The sequence below is a fragment of the Plasmopara halstedii genome (genome assembly GCF_900000015.1).
Source record: "Plasmopara halstedii genome assembly, contig: Scaffold_3109, whole genome shotgun sequence".
Classification (NCBI taxonomy): domain Eukaryota; phylum Oomycota; class Peronosporomycetes; order Peronosporales; family Peronosporaceae; genus Plasmopara; species Plasmopara halstedii.
The window spans coordinates 44,449-64,177 of NW_020190012.1; the positions used below are offsets into that span (position 1 = coordinate 44,449).

At 46.6% G+C, this 19,729-nt stretch overlaps 6 protein-coding genes across 6 annotated transcripts; 3 read left to right on the forward strand and 3 right to left on the reverse strand.

Annotated features, from left to right (window-relative positions):
• Positions 1–5,083: 5,083 nt before the first annotated feature.
• PHALS_07317 (uncharacterized protein) lies at positions 5,084–5,444 on the reverse strand (the record flags this gene model as incomplete). Its single annotated transcript, XM_024720761.1, has 2 exons — positions 5,084–5,281; positions 5,370–5,444. The coding sequence occupies 2 exons, from the start codon at positions 5,442–5,444 to the stop codon at positions 5,084–5,086; spliced, it is 273 nt and encodes a 90-aa protein (XP_024585928.1).
• A 2,137-nt stretch (positions 5,445–7,581) lies between these two features.
• Positions 7,582–7,915, forward strand: PHALS_07318 (uncharacterized protein; the record flags this gene model as incomplete). Its single annotated transcript, XM_024720762.1, has 2 exons — positions 7,582–7,683; positions 7,748–7,915. The coding sequence occupies 2 exons, from the start codon at positions 7,582–7,584 to the stop codon at positions 7,913–7,915; spliced, it is 270 nt and encodes an 89-aa protein (XP_024585929.1).
• Positions 7,916–9,883: 1,968 nt separating this feature from the next.
• On the forward strand, positions 9,884–12,208 carry PHALS_07319 (adenylate kinase 7-like; the record flags this gene model as incomplete). The annotated part of the gene is made up of 1 exon (XM_024720763.1): positions 9,884–12,208. The coding sequence occupies one exon, from the start codon at positions 9,884–9,886 to the stop codon at positions 12,206–12,208; it is 2,325 nt and encodes a 774-aa protein (XP_024585930.1).
• Positions 12,209–12,261: 53 nt separating this feature from the next.
• Positions 12,262–15,426, reverse strand: PHALS_07320 (uncharacterized protein; the record flags this gene model as incomplete). Its single annotated transcript, XM_024720764.1, has 1 exon — positions 12,262–15,426. One exon carries the CDS (start codon positions 15,424–15,426, stop codon positions 12,262–12,264), a length of 3,165 nt encoding a protein of 1,054 aa, XP_024585931.1.
• Positions 15,427–15,502: 76 nt separating this feature from the next.
• Positions 15,503–17,424, reverse strand: PHALS_07321 (kinesin-like protein; the record flags this gene model as incomplete). Its single annotated transcript, XM_024720765.1, has 2 exons — positions 15,503–15,538; positions 15,601–17,424. The coding sequence occupies 2 exons, from the start codon at positions 17,422–17,424 to the stop codon at positions 15,503–15,505; spliced, it is 1,860 nt and encodes a 619-aa protein (XP_024585932.1).
• A 1,299-nt stretch (positions 17,425–18,723) lies between these two features.
• PHALS_07322 (Retrotransposon gag domain) lies at positions 18,724–19,407 on the forward strand (the record flags this gene model as incomplete). The annotated part of the gene is made up of 1 exon (XM_024720766.1): positions 18,724–19,407. The coding sequence occupies one exon, from the start codon at positions 18,724–18,726 to the stop codon at positions 19,405–19,407; it is 684 nt and encodes a 227-aa protein (XP_024585933.1).
• Between the last annotated feature and the right edge of the window lie 322 nt (positions 19,408–19,729).

Below are 19,729 nucleotides of genomic sequence, written 5' to 3' on the forward strand. Positions count from 1 at the left end.
AGCATAAGTACTATTGGCGCGGGCGCTGGACCGGGATGATCAATGCGCTGGATAACGGAGTATCCGACTTGTCGAACATCAAAGGTGTAGTGGAAATGAATTTCGAGCATGGCTCGCGGGATGAACGTGGAGTGGCACGTAAGCCACTGAGCACTGCTCAAGTAACAAAGCAGTTGCTGTATACCAAAAGTGGCATGGTCGGTCAAGGTCTGAGGCATCGAGGGCGAGGCCGCTCAACAGGCTCTGAGGGTGTGCATTACAGCCATGTCGTACCGACTTGAAGTTAAATCCGGCATTCCATGCCACATTCACCGCTTCTTCAAAAGAAGACGGATGCCCACGGAAGACTCCCATTCCGGTCACACCAGCGCGGAGGGTCTCCATAAAGACGGTCACTGTGACCGCCTCGGGGAGAGGAGCAGCGGCCATCCCGACAATGAGAGTTCTCAACGCATGATCAAACTCCCCCAATTCCTTCTTGCCCTGTCGGGTGGTTAGGGAATGCGATCGCACGCGATGTGCCTGGTTGGCCAGCGAGAACAATCGCAAAATTTGCAGCTTCAGCTCCGTCCAGAGCGGGAATACCGCTTCAACCGAAGTACCGCAGGTTAGTGCCCCTTCTTGCGCTTGGCCCCCGAGCTTGAAGATAGTTAGCGCGGCGCGCCGTTGCTCGTTCTGGAGCATATTGGATGTCATAGCCATCAAGGCCTCTCTCACCCAGAGCAGGAGATTCTGTCCGTCCTTACCCTCGGAGGTCTTAAAATGCTCACAATGAGCGACTTGGGTCGAGAGGATGCATCCGTCATCGCTTCTCTTCTCTTCTCGACGGTGGCGTCATAGACGCAGTCGATGTCATCATTTTCTTCTCTAGGTGCTCTGCTAGAGCACCTATTTTCACTGTTTAAAAACGCCTCCAGGCGCGCGCTTATTGCTTCGGGTCATTGCGAAGAAGGCTTTCAGGGCCAAGCATGGGCATCAGCTTATCAAACCTGTCCTGCATGCCCTTGGGAAAATAGGATAATCGCTCCTTCCTCACAGATAATCAGTCGTAACGACTCAGGCGTAGATTGAGAGCTACCAAGTGCAGTGGGGCTGCCGTAGCTCTTCGCTTAGAAGAAGCTAAGCTAAGGTCGCCGACCTTACGCTCTGTACAAGAAATAGCACGAGTGCAGGGGATCGCAATCCGTTGCCTCCAAGAGTACTTAAAACCTTGGCCAATGTGAAGACTATTTCGTTCAATATTGAAACTGTATTAAATTGCTTTAGTTGCAGCAGAGCCACCAATATCTAGAACATTAGGTCTTTTTAAATTTAGTAATACCTCATTAATAGAGTATATATAAAATCAAGTTATATATGTATTGCTACTGCCAATTCAGCCACGTAATGGCTTGTTGTTACGGTGTGGCCACACCACTGCGTGATTACACCAAATTGTATAATTCACACCTATGTACAGTCACACCATCTTGTGGGACCCACCCTTTCATACCAGGGTATGAGTAACCCCGTTACAGGGTAATCCGATTTACATCGTATCATACGTACCGATATGATGGGATATTTCTTCGAGTTTGCGGTCCACAAAGTTTTCTTCACCCATGGTGTTGTCTCATTCTATGCGATGCCGCCGTAGATATTTTGCTTAAAGGAAGTTTGGTGAAACTTAGTGATCTTGGTTCTATTCTTAGAGCCAGTACGAGTGAAGCGGATCGCAACCCACTTACTCCAAGGATATTGAAATCTTCCGTTCAAAACGTTAACTGTATTTCTCGGTTTTATTTGCGACAAAGCCGCCTATATCTACATCTATAGGTTTTCCTATCTTTATAGAATAACCTAATCAAATGTATAATTACTGGCTGTTCTAGCCACGTACTGACTTCTTGCTTAAGTGTAACCAAACCATTGTGTGGTCACACCATATTGTGTGGACCACACCGTCTTGCGTGACCCCGTGACACTTGCCATGGAAAATCAACACACTTCAGGTAAGGTCTGACTATGTGTCTTTCTTGTCGACCCTGTTAACAGACCTTTCATAGGGCTACGTCAACATTTTAGCCTTACAGTGCTCTGTAAGCTCAATCAAATTTCCAAAGCACTACAACAGATTTCTTGTTTTAAGTGTAGCCAGACCACTGTTTTGTCACACTATATTGTGTGGCCCACACCATCTTGTGCGACCCACCCTACATACCAGGGTACGTGAAACCCTGATACACAGTATGAGACTTGAACTCACGCGGGTCACCCTAATAGCTTTCGAGTTTATCGCTTTAATTTCTCAGCCAAGCTGTCTAATTTTGTGAATGTTGTCATTTGCATCAGCTTGATTTACCATGCACAATGCGCGTGTTTAAATTGAGTCTTGAGGGGATAAATGTGCCAACAAACCGCACCAAAGCAGGACATCTGCCAGCAGCAGTTCTTCCCATCCATCCGCGGCAAATGGAACGCGTTTAAAACCCAGACGCCCTCGATTATGCCGATGCAACCTAAATTTATTCGATGTTTCTTCGAGACATGTCGTGGTAACGTTGAGACATCTGCTCTACCGCGTATCCAGATGCCACGGTTCAATGCAATGGACATCAAAGTCATCAATGCTCTGTTCATGCTGGGGCTGACTGAAGTGAACTCGATGCCTCGATTGAGCGAGTCGTTTGTACGCGCTCTTTTGTGCTCACTATACGATGATCAATGAGACTGGACATGCATTCCAGCGCACCACAGCAAGCATAATTCCTCGCTTCGATGCTCAAAATACCACCATCCGACAGCAGATTAGTCAACAGCAATTTAGTCAGCTGACCGAAGCGCCTGGTGGTAAAATCTACATTAAAGTGGAAATGATAAAAGCCAGCCAGAATCATGCCGGTCAGAACGTCAAGGTCCTCGAAGGCAGGTACCGATTCGGCGGATTGATAATCTAACCGACAGCTTCTTCATTAATGTGTCGAGTGTCGACGAAGGCTTTATCGATGCTGGCCTCATGTTGAAATTTCTATTTAATCTCGGACCAAAACCGATCTATGGTCTGTTCTCAAATGTAAATTCAAATGCAGTGATCACCACTGACTGCCCTTTGAGGTGCGTATTTTCGTTTAAGTATGTGACCTCCTGAGCTTGGTATACGCGGCTCTATATAATACCACCTCGTTTTTGCTACTTAGAGCATGATAAAAACTCTCCGCATTCGACCCGACGCATGTTGTTTCATTAACGTTCAATTCATGCGCTCGACTTAGCTGAAGTCGCTGTCCAGACTACCATTCCAGGCCTAAATTCGACACGGTCAACGCTGTGGTGGGGCGTCGAGGCACACATGAATCTTCGCTTCAATACCAATCCACAAAACACCACCACGACATCTGACATTGTTTCCAGCGCAGCTTCAAACTACGATCTAGCGCGTAGAAAGATCTCTCTTGGTACTGCGAGCTGTCAAGTCGTGTCGCCACCAAGCAGTCCGATGTTTCACCGGCTGTTGTCACCACGTTCGCGAGCACCGGCGTCCCAATCCGTTTTGCTACTCATAACTGGCGACAAGCGGAAATGAAAGCGTTCGCGTGCTCATACGGTCTTCGCCAACATGATGGCAAAATCTTGTCTAAACAGGGGGATTGCAATAAGTAAATACTTCGATGTCCTCAGCACTGTTGAGATCGATCTTACTTTCCACCCTGCGACGCTTGTAAGATAACAATCCGCGCATTCAGATCGTGCCGCGAAAGATACAAGGTCCGAACAACATAAATTCAGTATTGAATCTAACCATTTTATTACTTAGCATCAAAATAGTGTGGTAAAGACTAGGACACCAACTCCGATCTAAGTGATAGTCAACAACATGAACGCTGTTGAAGAGATGGCTAGCAACTAGCTTCTACTGGATCGCCGGGTGCTGCCGATGCCTTGGCGTATGGCCTTCGCAACACCGCGTTCCTACTTGAAGTGCCCGAGTCGCGTCCAACATTCCCGAGTTCGCTCAACTTCACATGATCAGTCATATTTTGAGCGTGATAGATCGAACAACATCTAAAACTTTGCTCGCAAATGAATCAAGTATATCGGCACTGGGGTGCCTAAGAGAGGTGATATTATATTCCGATGTGTTGTTTCGTGGTTCAACGAGAACGCTGACCCTGAAGCTGATGTTAATGTGCACGGCGTCATCATCTTTGAGAAGAATTATTGGCTTCAGTTGTTGACGGGGAAGTCAATACCGTGGGTTTCGTTCCACATCTCAACATGTTGTGGTTCCTGCTCCGCTCCCAAATTGCCACGCACTACATTAAGACCTGAACAGGTGTCCAAGGCAAGGAAATACAATAAATTTGCCTCACGCGTAGGCGCTTATAGGTGTGTCATAGTAAGGCGTCAGCTTGTTGACCAACAACACTAACAGGAACACAAAAAACGGGGTCTACTTAATTAGTTTAGCCTCCTTGTTGTCAAAGAACCCAGACTTCAAGACTGTCGTCATTCTGAAATTTTTAACTTCAACGTCCAACACCGCTTCAATACCGATTCAAATGCAACTATCCGTCAGTGACGCTGGCGCGGCCAGCGCTTCACAGACGACACACCGATCTCAGTGTGATCATTGTGATCTGCCCTTACTGTCCAGGTTTTGACACGACGAAGAGACTTTAATAACTGTGTTGGGACGCTATTTATTTGACTGAGAGTTGCCAAAGCTCCTTTGTGCACCCACAGCGTAAATTCGACAGATTGTCAAAATGACAAAGCCGTGTTTTTAGCCATCTCTCAGTAGATCGACTAAAAGACAATGCAGCACACATCGTCCACTGGATTTTAAATACGCTCCTCACTTCTATTCTATACTCTTCCAAGCCACGCTTACTTGCTCAACCAGGACAAGCGCTTGTATGCGTTGGCTAGGCCAACTGGGTGCTCTTGATGCCTGGCGCGTCCACCACCGAGATGCACGCATTTACAGTGCCCCCCCCCAACTGCGCCAAGCCGACTTGACTACACTTTGCTGTCGAATGACTTCAGCGACGCGCTGTTCGGCAACTCTGAGTACTATGAGCCTCAGGGCGCTGGAAACCTCCTGTCATACAAAGTTACCCTGCGCTTCATGTCTCACCCCGCGGGTACGGCTACTGACGCTTTTCGGGTTAGCTATCGAGTATTCGACATCGTAGAAATCACTCAAGGCAAAGGCCAGCAGGTTTTTAAAAATATCCACTCCAGTCTGCGTCAAACCCGAACAAAAGTGTAGGAACAGTGAGAAAGATTCATGAGAACAGCTCTAGGCCCAACAACATAAACTACGATTTATAAGCAACGCTGTAATTGAGTTCGCGTAAGCCTCGCTAGACCAAGCGGCAGCAAGATACTCGTCGAGCAAGACGCCAACTCCCAAGCAGCCTTTCAAGTAGCGCTGAATCCCAAGATGATTTTTCATGGATCATCATGGGTGACGCTGACACCACGCACCAATCGCAGATATTAATAGCCAGCAAAAACTGACAGAGACGATGAACAAGCGCCTAACATCAGACAATCTAGCCCTGCTAAATGCCTCAATTTCTGGAGATTAACCGACTCGCCAAATATAAAAAACAACTCCGAGCCTGGCATGTATGGTATGACCTTGGACAAAGCCTTTCGTCGGAAACTGCCAGGATCATCTCGCCAGTATGCACTGCTGACTTAGGCTCGGGGGGGGAGGGCACACCGAGTGTCAACTTGTACGCTAAGCTCAGGCAATCCCCGAAGACATCAGCCGCTACCCGATAAAGGCCGACTGTGAACTGACCTAACACCTTCAAATCTCTCAAAATCAGCTTATCTACGACGATCAGAAGGCTTTTGGCATAAATCGACCCAAACATCATCACGTGTGCCTGTGTTCGACCTGCACGGTCTTGTAACAGCACACATAAGGAAACTTATGTCATGTTTCTCGACTCCGGATGGCATACGACCGGGTCAACTGAAATTATGTTTCTATGTGCTAGACCGCATGGGCATGTTATGGAGCTTTCACTGATTGAGTGAAGCTCCTTTACAAAGAACCACAGGCACATCTCTTCCTCTACAGCCACAGCCAAACGCCAATTTCTCCACACGGGATTTTAAATAAGAAGTATCGCTCTCGGCGCTACTATTTTTTATGGTCGTTGAAACACAAGAGGACCTAATGCGACAACATGAGGAGCATGGTGTTTGCATCGCCGAAGTCCACAGCACTTGCGCTTTCTTTCCCGCTGAAGCAAATAACGCTATACCTTTCGGATAGTGAGCTGGGGATCGGCATTGAAGCTGCTCTCCAGATCACCACTCGGTATCCAGGCACAGCTTGACCTGGCCCAGCTGTGTTATGATGGCTTTGTGGCATGCTTAAACTTTTAAACTGTGTGCTTGTGTCTCTAGATTGACGAGCTAACCCCCCCCAGCACCCCTAACGTTAAGACGCTTCGGCGTAGGGATACGGTCAAGTTCCTGTACGTTCTATTTTGTAGGGAATAAGTCGAAGACACCATCGTGGGGTTTAAACACCAAAGTCATTACGAATGATCCTCCCTGTGAGGACGCCTGCTGATTGTGCTGACCATGGTGCTCTCTCCGTTGTGAACCACACGATGCACGTGCCAATTCCACATCGTGTCGGTTGGAAGTGGCAGCTTACACTCAACCGCTTTGTGCTCGCACGTCGCTAAGAGCGCAACGCAAAACACATAGGAGCTTCTTCATTGATCTTGATTCGATGGTCGTCTGTCTAATCCTAGCATAAAAAATTCGCTTAAACATCAGAACTCAACGTGCAACTGTAAAATTCGTCGAAGTGGGTTCAATGTAAATTGAATTGTGCCGGAAATTGTGCTACAATCACTTGTACTAACCACCCGATGCCGCTGAAAATCTGTCTGTTTCCCCGTTGTTGGCAAAAGCCATGGTGCTCTGCTATGGTTGGACGCACTGTCCCGATAGTGGCGCCAGATCTGGTGTCTGGTATGTGATCAAGCAGAAAGTCGCATAGAGAGCTAAAAAATACCCACTACGGCTACCAACAAAAACGGTCCAACGGAGAAATAACATCTTAGTCTTATAGAGCACAGACACTGCGTGTGAAGGTGGGTGTACAGCGCTTGATAAACCCAATCAATCCTATGAAAATTCTGTGTGTTTTGTCTATACGGGCATCGGGGCTTGGCGTCACACACTCCGTGTATGACGTTTAATTTTGTCAAAATAAAGCAAAGGTTTTGCTACAATCGGGCTGATATCCACATCACGGTATCTCCCTTATTTAGACCAGGGGCACTTCGTGATGATGTCAAGGTGGCACAATACCACTTTCCAACGCCTGAAGCGGCGTTGGCTGCTTTTGGATGCATACTCAATGTGTGGAAACATGATGCAACAGCACCATGGTATCGCGGGCAAATGCATCGGAGGATGTTCTCCACCGCAGACTTGACGCATTTCGTTAAGAGTTCTGTCTGGGGATGATCCGCAATTGGCATGTCTCATATACCATGAGCTATTCTAACCAGAATCACTATCGCATGCAGCAGCAAGGTGAGTCGTCTTGTTCAGACGACAATGTTGCTTGTACTACCGAAGCGTTTTTTAGGCCCAAGCTACAGTCATTTCGATGAGCTTGAGGGTTTGGCCGAAACCAGAAAGCGCCGAGAGTGTCGACACGTTTGGCAAAGTTTGACCCTTTCACATATTTACGCGCGCAGATAGGTGTCGTTTGTACATATAGGACCACAAGTGTTATAGCGTTCACCGCGCTGGACGTCACTACTCGACCATGGTGACTTCCGACAAAAGTATCGTGAACCTCACGCGGAATTCGATACCTGAGCTTTTTAGAAGAATTACTTGTCCAGACCGTCAATGCTCATACATCAAATCTTGGGAAAAGGAATAGGAGTGAATACACACGACCAAAAATTTTCAAGGCGACATGATGTGATTTCAAAAGCACCTGGCTTCCCAAAAATGACAAATGGATCAAGCCAATCAAATGTACCCTAAGCTATACAAAAAACACATTTGTTAGCAAGTATTTTCATGTCATGAATCAGTCACTTCTTCTCCGCCGCTGAGCCGGCAAGATTTCTAATGCAATGGTACGTCGATGCCTATAGAAATCTGCCTGATGGAGAGCACAGATTATGACAAAACTGGAGCTCTTTGACAGCCTCGAAGGTCATTTCGTATGCTGCTCCAATGCCAGTGAACCTCAACCTTTCCAGAGAGATGTCATGTCATGTTAGCGAAAATTATATTATTTTTGTGTAAGTGTCTGGTTTGACCAAAGCACTTTATTGATACATTTTGCGTTGCAGCATTGATCAGTCTAATAGCCTGATCTTCATTGTATATCTCTTGCAAGCCAAGATTGCTAATCTAGCACTGTAAAAAGACTGGATGGTTCTTATATTTACTCAAATTTGCTAGCCGATAGCCTATTCAAACATATAAACTCGATGATCTTTTCTGGGTTACTTTATGCGGCTCTTTCCATCCGCCTCCGCGTGATTGGTAGAATTGCGGATGAATATATCATAAAAGCAGAAATTTGCATATGCACGATGTGGACTAATTTCTGCGTCACCGGACGACGTGACATCGCTCCTCTTCAGACACACCCAGCCATTCCTTAGAGCATCCCGCATTGAACCTTCCTGTAGTAAGACGTTTTTACTGTCTCTCATGAGCATTTAATAGAATTAATCATCTATGTCAAGAGCAGTGGACAAAGTTGCAAGCGACCAGGCTGCTCTGCATAATGTCCTTATTGAGAATCACCGTTTGAGCTGGAAAGGAGCTGTATTTAGATCAGCAAGCCGACTTGCTACTTGTCTTTACCTGTCTGACTTAAAATTAAGCGAGAGTCGGGAGACTTATTGTCTTCTACACCACACCCTTCACGCAAAAGAAGTCATTTATGACGTACCAATATTTCCTTATGAGTGGTGTAACGGGGTTCCACGTACCCTGGTATGAGAGTGTGCGGGGTTTCACGTACCCTGGTATGAAAGGGTGGATCACACAAGATGGTGTGACCGCGCAAAGGTGTGGATTACACACGACGGTGTAATCACACAATGGTGTGGCTTCGCCGTAAGAAGAAGCATCAACGTGGTGAGACTGCGCATATTTATTTGGTTTGACCATTTTAAGTAGGAAAACCTAGAGATTCAGATATAGGCGGCTCTGCCGCAAATTAAACAGATAAAAACAATTTCAATTTTGAACGAGTGCATTTGCCTTGGGTCAGGGTTTCGGGTACTCTTGGAGGAAGCGGATTGGGATCCGCTACACTCGTACTGGTTCCAGTATAAAACGTCGGAGACCTTAGTAAGCTTTCTTAAGGCAAAGGGCTACGGCGGCCCCGCTGCAAGTGGTCATATGACGTACGATGTTTCCCAGCACTATCAAACGGTGATTTGCGCAGAGTCGATGCGCACAGGTCTCACTTCAGCCCTGCGGTGAGTATACGAGCCGTCTAGTCGCAATAAAACGGACCGAAGAAGCGTGGGTGGACTCTCAATTTCGTGGTGACATATTTTCTCTACATTCGCTTAAAAACGGCAATATTGTTTGTTCCGAACTGCCGCAATCAAAATTTGTCATTTCCACTGCTTATTTTTTAATTTTATAAAATGGCTGCTACATGAAGAGCAAAAATTTTGACACTCATGACTGCGAGATCGACGAGGGTCACGTTGAAAGCGGTGTAAGATTTTAGTTATCACAATCGTATCAATCACCCATAATGCAACCTCATTGTCCTAATATATCCCAGGTGTGCATGTATAACCGAAGCAGAAAAAACTACTGCTGATGTTTATTATAGAGACCCTTCATTTTTGCAGCACTTTAGCGAACTATGCGCGTTTTCATCTCGGACCTAGGGTCATCTCTTTCAACAGAGTTGGCACACAATTGCCAAGTTGCCGGCCATGAAGTTGTCGGCACGGTCGTTCGAGATAAGACATCCAAAGTGGTCGCGTTGACAAGCCACATCGAAAGTCATTCCGTCAACGGGTCCGTAAATGAAACCGTCGCGGAACAAAGCGATGCAATATCGTGGCGCCGACTTATGCAGCATGCCGATGTCGTCATAGTCACTTCGCTGGTAGCCGACCCAAAATCAGCCATAGAAATGATGAAGGCATTTGAAAAGCGTGATACTATCATGGAAAAGGAAGGCGACAAATCAGTTAAACGCTTTATCGCAGTATCTTCTGTGCTATCGTGGAGCAAAAACTCACCATATTCAGCTTCGGGGAATTATTGTGCGCATACTGAGGACGAATTCAAGTTACGACGCCCTGCGCGAATATTTGCAGAGCTAAAAACTGCCGAGACTCAAATTTTGAGTGCACATCGGACAGCAGCATTCGAAACCTATATCGTCGGAGCTGGACTCATATATGGTGGTGTTCAGTCCCCGATACAAATGATATTTCGCGAGGCTTGGCTGCATCCAGACCAGCCTCTTCTCGTTCCAAGTCTTGCCGAAAAAGCTAAAAACACCAGTCAAGGTTGCAATTTTTTGCCCATGATTAGTCTTTATGACTTGGCACTGCTTATTTTTCGTTTGGCCATCTCACCATCACCGCCTTCGAAAACGTACTTGCTTGCAGTAGATAAGGCTAGCGCCAAAACAAACCTGCGTGACATATGCCGAGGAGTTAGCATATTGCTGGGATCAGGACGACTTCGCGATCGGGAGGATTCCATTGGTGCTGTTGATATTGAAGCTGATACCTTTCTATTGGATGAAGATGAAAAACTTTTGGCTTCGCTTCAACTGCATTTGTGTTTCGATACTTCCGCAGGGGCTATGCATACGTTAGTGGCAGCTGAAGAGTGGCACCACTATTCAAGCGGCTTATTAGGAAATTTGGAATTTTTCGTCCATGACTTCATAAAATGTATGGATCTGCGTCCTTTGCGTACTGTCATTCTTGGGGCACCTCGAGTTGGTAAGACTTTGCTTAGTCAGAGGCTAGCAAAAGATTATCATCTACCATATCTGTCTCCAACGACACTTCTACACGAACTTTTTGTTTTCGAGATTGACGCGACGCATTCGATTCCACCTGAGGCAAATCAATCTGATTTAAAGACCTCACGTGATAATGAAGAGATAAAAAGTCTGCGGAAAGAATTGCAACACTGGGCTCCAACTTGCCAAAATAGTGCTGAGCTCCCAGAGGATGGGCTGATAAAATTACTACGCTGGAAGCTTTGTAGCCCTGCATGCCGTAACCAAGGTTACGTGCTGGATGGGCTTCCAATTTCATCGGCTCAGGCATGCCGAATTTTCTTTGACGAGTCTACTTTCAAAGATGACGGGGAAGGGGATGCAATTGAGGTCAAAGAAAATGAGTCAGTAAGCATAGTCGATGAAGCAGATGGTCTCAATGAAAAGAGTAATGCTGAGGCAATTGCTCATATCCCAGTTGAAGATGTCGACGCTTTACTGGTGTCGTTGAAGCCACGACAGCGCGTTGAAATACCAAATCGAGTGATAGTGCTAAACGCTTCTCGTGTGATATTAGAAATGCGCGCGCAAATGTTGACAGAGTCTGAAGCTAAACTAACTGGAAATACCGAGGACACATTTGCTCGACGTTTTGACGAGTTCGAGATAAATATTGAAGCAGTAGAGGAGATTTTTGAAAAGTCGAAGCCGCAATGGGAAGCAGATGAGGCTGGATCGAACCCGACAACAGATGGCGTGGAAGTCCTAGAAATCACTTTACAGGATGAGCTCGAATATTGCGACGATGCATCGTTTGCTGGGCCCATTAAGCGATACATGGAGCAAGGAGGGCGCACACCGTTCAACTTCCATCCCACACCGGCCGAAGTGCGCGAGCAGCAACGAGTCAGGGAGTTACAAGTACATGAAGACGAAGCTCGCGCGGCGCAACGCAATCATGAGTTTGATGCACAAAATGAAGCGCTCCAGCAGGTAAGGCTTGCGCGAGAACGCGCAAGACTTGATCTTGTGCAACGTGAAGAGGCCGAGCTTTTAGAAATGCGTGCTCAACCATTGAGGGCATACCTAATGGATACAGTGTTGCCAGCACTAACTGAAGGAATTCTGGAAGTTGTTCAAGTGCAACCCTTGGATCCAGTTGATTATTTGGCCGAGTTTCTGTTTCGCAAGGGCCAGGAGCTAGACGTAGAGACTAGCTAAGCACCTAAGTTCACACGAAATAATACATGCACTGGTAACATGAGCAAAGAAATCTAAATTGCCCTGGAATTAACGTCCTCGTTGAGTCGCCGATCACGGTGGTGCGTAGCTGAATCCGCTCGTCGGAAGTTCTTTCGACTATCTCCAAAATATCGATCTTCGTAGTCTCCATTGTAACCTGACAGACTAGTCCTAGGTCGCGAACGTGATCGAAACGTTGCATTACTGGAGTCACGACTGTATTGCTGCTGACCGTCAAAGTGCTGCGCCAGAGTAGATCGCTTTGAGTGCCGTACATTATCCGAATAGTAATCTTGTCCGTCTCGTAGTCTTCCACTGTGTGGTACCTTCATCCATCGTCTGGATGGAGATCTTGCGCGCTGTATATCACAATTGTAATCACGCTCGTCCAAACTTAGCACACGATCAGTAGACTCGTACTTGACATTGCCTTTGACTCTATAAAACGCCTTATCTTCACATTCTCCTTCTTCGCCACCTTCAAATTTTCTTCTCGCTTGGCCAGCGTTTGATGAGCGATGAGGTGAAAATCGCAGCCGCTTCTGAGCCGGTGAGTTTGTATCGCAGAAAGCTGCAACAGCAGTATTGTCGTTGCCACGATCGGTCATTGTACAAAAGCTTGTTACTGGTATATGACGGTTTCTTGATACCGACTCACCTCGCTTTCGATGTGCAAATGTCTCAAAATTCTGCTTGTGATGTTGCCTATTTGTTGTGCGGGACTGGCAGCTACGCTCTAATGATCCACGCGATGGCTTAGGTTCACCCGAAGACGACCCAAACCGCCTCAAGTCCCTATCACTAGATACCAGCTGCTGACAATGAATGTGTTGTGAGTAGTGATGATCAGATCTTGCAGATGAAATCAAGCTTTGTGGCCGAGGCAAATAGTCGCGCGTTGTACCATTTTGCAATGACAGAGGTGATGACTCAATCGTATTATGTTCACTGGAGGTAGAGCGAGGTGGTGTACGCTGGGATTTCCGTTCAGAAAATGGAGAGGAGCTTACTTGAATTCTTGCACCAGCTTTTAAGCCCCATCGGATTTGCAAAGGTTGCCCCAGGTCGTCAAAGAAGACTCGTGATGCTTGCTCTGCGTCCTCTCGATTGTAATAGTGCAAAAATACTGTGCCCAGCTTATCCTTCATAAGCTTTTGCCAGTTATCGCGAGTTATATCACATCGTGGAACTGACTTATTAAGCGTGTATCGCTTGCTCAATGCTGCTGCAAACGACTCTCGATCTCGTTCTTGATTAAACCGAATCCCCGTTGATTTGCGCTCAAAATGCGCATTTCGAACTATCAACGTCATCCACCCACGCAAATTTTGTGGAACAAAAACTGAGCCATACATTTTTCGTTGATAAAATTCTCTGTCTTCAAGTCGCTCGAAGCATAATTCCTCATAGCAATTTGTTTTTCGAGTGCCACAGTTAGCAAATTCACAACTCGAAGCAGCTTTTGGAGCCATACGCGATACTCCGAAAAATGAGGATGAGTATGACTTCTGTTCTGACGTCATCTCCCTATTCGTAGCACAGCATATACGAGGGATAAGATCGGGTAGCGTAGATCCATCAACATCAAACACTTCATATCCCATCATCTGTGTTAGTAGCCCTAGCTTAGTGCCCGTTACATCACATTCTTGAGCTGCCAGTTCCGCTGACGCAATCAAAATGGAATTGCGCTTTCTGGACAATCGCATTAATGCTCGATCCTGAGTCGAAAATGCAGTTTTTTTCACTGGCACTGAGTTTTTGGTCCGCCTTTGATGCGAATATTTGTATTTCTCTATTTTTGCGTCAAGATTTGATTTATAAGACGCCAAAGACAAATCAGCAACGACCACGAAAGGTTCCATCAGGCGTTTACCATCATCAGTTGTTAGGGTCATTGGTTTATCAGACCGTTCTACTAAGACGCTGGTGTCAGCCTTGCCAATTCTTCGCTTGGGGATTACGAATGAAGCTGTGCTGGAGGGCACGCCCAAATCGCCTTCCTTCTTCGGAATCGGCATCGAGTCATCCAACAAAGCATCGGTGACAGACTTCTTCTGACTGCCCATTGTTACCAACGATGCTTTAATTATAGGTGATCGCTTCAATTTTTCTTCTTTTACAGAAGCTTTTTCCTGCTCAGCTACTACTTCAGGCTCAACAGAGGCTTCAGTTTCAATTTGGTGTTCGTCGATCTTGTAAGGAGCAATAAACAATTCATCTGTCTTAATTTCATTCGCATCCTCACTCTTGTGCTGGGGTGTGATCTCGCTTTTACCACATCCGGCGGAATTGTACTTCAAATTGGCTATTATCACCTCTGGTTCGGAAAATTCTTCTCCCATGGCAGCAAACCCTTCTTTCGTTACATCTGTCGGCTTGACATGTCTCGAAGACGTGCCTTTATTGGCTGCAGAAGTAGAACAAGCTTTGTCTGCGTCGTTGACTGTGGATGTCACCGTTTCACTTTTGTGATCGACTTCATTAGTTGCTTGCCTAGAAGATAGAATCGTGCGGGACTTGACTTTCCTTCTGTCAGCAGCATTATCGTTGCCAAGAACTGAAATTTCCTTGACAAGTAGAGCTGAAAGATCTGTCTGTTTCACTTCATCAGTGCGTAAGCGAGTCTTCACAGCTTGAAACAAATGGTTCTTAGCTCCTTCCAACCGAAATCTTGGGGGCCGTCGAGGCTCAGTTTGGTCTTCATCGCCAGCTTCTTTACCAGAAAATACTCTTCGCGCAGCTTGAACCGCGCGCACAGGACTCCTTTCGTTATCTTTAGAATTTTGCGTCATCTGCTCCCCCGTGGATAGACTCAAGACGCATCGATTTGGGGCTAGTTGTTCCCTTTGGGTTGCTACCTCAGATGCCTTTAATTTCCTTAAATCCTGACGACTTTGACTTTTCTCCGCAAACCATTTGCCGCGTGGTTTCATGACTTTTTCTATGCCACTTTTATTTTCTATGCAACTTTGTTCCAACAACGCGTTATCGCTTTCATTGTCATCGAGTCGCGTCTCCTTATGAAAACATCGGGCTCCATTTCCTTCTGTCTTTTTTTGTTTCTTCCCCACCCGCTTAGGTGTCGGCTGTGGCGATGAGTCCGAGGAGTCATCATCCTCCAGAGAACCTTGCAACCGCTTTAGCCAGGGAAGCCCCTTCCGCACAATCGACACGTCGGAACTCGCTTTGGCCATGCTGGTTTTAAGTTAGACTAGCCTTCTTTTGTGTACCCAACGTAAATATTTTGTATTAAAACATAGGTCTACACACTTAGTGCACATTGCGCCGTTCACGACTTCGACGAGACTGGAAAGATATGTATGGAGTTGTGTAAATACAAAATGGATGAAAATACAAGAGGAACGTACCAGAGCTAGCATGAGTTCCTGTTCTCGTTGCTGCAACTGCTCCACCTGCTGCCGCAAATACTTTATCTCACTGCCTGGACTGTTATTACCGTGACATTTGCTCCGATTTTGCATCTCCTCATCTCGAGAAGCTATTTTATCATTTTGAAGCTCATTAAGGCGTTTCTCAGCTGCCGTGGCCCAACTTTTTAATTTTATATAGTCATCCTGAAGTACCTGGAGCTGACTACGCTGTGAAGGTGATTCTAAAGGCAAAGCCAGTCTGATTTTACCTGTAGCTGAATGTAAGTTCAGAGGAGCAGGTAAAGTAGACTTCAGACTGGGTTGATGTTGGATCCGATCAACACATAAGCTCGGCGGTGGTCCTTCGAGCTGCAGCCGAAGGCGGAGTGCATGATTTTCTTCACGAAGTAATTGGTTTTCGTGTCGCAAAGCGTTTAGCCGTTCTTCAATGGGGTCCACTTGAATGGCTGGCTTGTTGCGTATGTTTTTCGCTCTAGTCGCGAATTTCAGGGTAGTGAGCGTGTCTTCCAATGCTACGACCGATGGAGATATGCAGGCAATCATAAGTGTCATACTTTGGCCTCCAAGCGAGTCCATCAGTAGTTTAGTCAACTTGCTGTCGCGATATGGAATATATAAGCTACTATTCGCGGCAATTGTTCCAGCTGATAGTGCAGCTAATGCAGATATAACTTTCCCTAGAGTAAGTAAACTGCGATTGATGTTGCTAGTTTCTTCGGCATTGCTCAACTTTGTCTCTTTAAGCCGCTCGCTACCAGCCAAATCCACAAAGCACATTTTCCCAAATCTACTGACAATTTCATTCTCTCCGGTATTGTAGTCGCATTTCTCAATTCGATCCACATGGATAGTCAGTAAAGAGTGACTGCGACTAGAATCAGCATTCATACTGCGTGATGCCACGTGACGATTCCGATGACCTTCGTCAACAACAGCTAAAGCATCAGAAAGTGAGTCACAGCGTATGACCACCAGATCCTGCACGTAAAAGCCAGCGCGAGCATTCCATCGCACATTCAGCACCCCTGACTCTGGATTAAGCAGATCCAGCACCTGCTCATTGTATATTTCACAATACGACGCACGAACAATAATTTCTACGCCAGTGCCTGCTCGATTTATAAGAGAAAAAAGATACTCAATTGCTCTAGGAATGAGGCCATCAGAAGGATTGATGCTGTTATTAGCTTTTTGTACTCGTTCAGCTCGTGACTCCGTGTCGGCTACTTGCTCCTCAAGCCCTGACATGCTGTAAGTTTTGCCCGATCCAGTTTGACCATAAGCAAAGACAGTGGCAAGATAACCTTCAGCCACAGAGTCGAGCAATGGTATCAATCCACATTCATTAAAAAACTCAGTCTGGGAGCGCTCGCCAGACGCGCATAAATCAAAGCCAAAGCTGCGAACAAGCTCACGAGCTGATCCGGAGCGATTATTATTGCCGCCTTTTGTGACGGACACCACTTGAAGTGTCGTCGAGTCGCTAGATGAAAAACGAAAAGGCGACTGATCCCTTCTTGCGCGCTCTGTTGCATTCAGAGGACGGCATCGAACTACAACGCGCACTGTATCTGCACGTCTTTTTGACTTACTACCATTCTTTTCTTGAGTCAACGAAAGGCCCGCTATTCCAATCTCTGCAAGTTGTCGCGGGCTTTCAGTACTGCGTGGCGACGGATCATTAAATGAATGTAGTACCGTAGGTAATCTCCGTGGCAATTTTACACCCGGCGATTGAAGACGACGAGTACGTCGATGTGGCGCAGTGGCGATTGTGTCATCAGCCTCAATATGTATCATGACGTGTATATACACTGGGAACAGATTAAATGCAACGGCTGGTACTATTAGTTACAAATTTTTTTACGACCTGCATAATGAGTGCTTGATCTCCGCCATATTTCCCTAACACTCTAACACAAGATATGCAACCGTTTTCGAACGTGATATAAATGCAGTGTAGCCTCAAAGCAGAGAGAGCAGGTAATGGGAGGGTATGCAACCATTTCTGATAGCCGCGAATGCGCGTCAACCTTGATGCAACGGGGCTGCCGTGCATTCTTCGATTTTACGTTCAATCTTTGATCTGGCGCGTAGAAATGCACAGAGGATGTGCTCGTTTACTCCAACTAACTTAATACTTAGTTTTACTTTTAATTGTCAATCTTGAGAAACTAGTACAGATTATTTGTATGATCACAATCTACACTACAGGAGCTAATGTATAGCGATGCGCGAGGCTGGTTGCAATGGGGTCGCCATGCACTTAGTCAAAGTTCACAAATGCACAAAAACTGTATTTTTAAGCTTCTATCAGAAGTGGAACCGAGAGCTTCCACTGTAGCCAACACTTATTTCGATCTCCTATTTCAAGAGTATATATATTTCATTCAAGTACTCGCTACACAGACCATACCTGCGCTTAGAGTTCCTCCTGTGCACCAAACAAATGGTTTAACGAGTCCCTGTGTAACTTGGTTTGGTAGGAAGGCTATTCACACGATGGCGTGACCACACAATGGTGTGACCATACTTAAACAAGTGGCTGGAACACGCTTAGTAATTTCATAAGTCTTGTCGTATTATACTGATAGGAAACCCATAGATTTTAGTATAGGCCGCCGCAAATAACACCGAAAAATACAGTACGGGGTTACACGTACCCTGTTAACAAGGGTGTGTGTCACACGAGATGGGCATGGTGTAACTGCACCCGAACAAGATTACGGTATGTGGCTAGGTAGCCAGTTGTTACGCACGTAGTTAGATTTTACTATATATATATGAAAATCTAAACATTTGAAGTTAGGCGGCTTTGCCGCAGATAAAAATAAATGAAAATCAGTTTGAATTTAAACCGAAGAGTTTATTAGCCTTGGTTAAGGTACTAACTACTCCTGGAGGTATCGGATTGCGATCCGCTGCACTCGTATTGGTTCTTGTAAAGAACGAAAGGTCGGTGACCTAAAATACGCATCCTTAAGCGCTAAGCTACGATAGCCCCGCTGCACTTGGTAGCACTTATTGTTCACTCTACACCTGGGTCGTCTAGATGGATCCTCTGTGAGGATGGAAGAATTTTCCTTTTTCCCTCAGGGCATGCAGGACCGGCTTAACAAGCTGATGTTCTTGCTTGGCCCAGAGGGCGTGCAACACTTTGTGGCGCAAGGTCCTGAGGCAATCGGTGCGCGTCTAGAGGCGTTTTCATATTACGAAAACGCGCTACTAGAGCATCTGCAGCAAAAGATGTCTGCATCATTTGCGTCTATGTCGCCACCGTCGGTGACGGATGATTTTCGCCGCCCTAAATCGCTCATGGTGAGCGTTAAGGTCTTTGAGGGGAAGGATGGAGAGAATATCCTGCTCTGGGTGAGAGAGGTCGAGATGGCCATCGCATCCGCCATGCTCCAGACCGAGCAACAGCGCGTGGCGCTGGCCATCTCAATTCGGTGGTCGAGCGCGAGAATGGGCACTGACGTGTGGCATTTCGTCGAAGCTGCGCTTCCCTCCTTGGCGGAGCTGAAATTGCAGCTCTCACGAGTGTACTCGCCGCCTAATCATGCGTATCGCGTGCGATCTCGTTTCCTTGCCGCCCGACAGGGCAATAAAGGATGGGTGGACTTTGTCCAAGAGATGCGCACTCTCATTGCCGGAATGGCAGCCGATCCCCTTCCGGAGGCGGTCACCGTGACCGTATTGATGGAAGGCCTCCGCACTGGCGTGGTTAGAATGGAAGTCTTTCGTGTGCATCCGTCGTCACTTGAAGAGGCGGTGAATGCCTAATTCAATTTCAAGTCGGCACGAATTGGTTGAAATGCACTCTCCAACAGCTCGTCGAGCGGGCCTATGCTCATGAATCTCAGCTATGCTGAGGACGAGGGAGCAGAGCTCCGAGCTGCCGGGCAGCATGCAAGCACACGACGGTTTTTGTCTGCCGAGACACCCGTCACCTGCGAAACGGTTGCCCCCTGCGCAAGGCGCGTCAAGATTCTTCGAACCATCGCCTCAACGTCTACCAGTCTGGTTCGTCGTGGGGAAACGACACCACTCAGTAGGCGCGGGGCGACCTACTGGAGACGAAATGAGTTCTGTTGAGCCTCAGGGA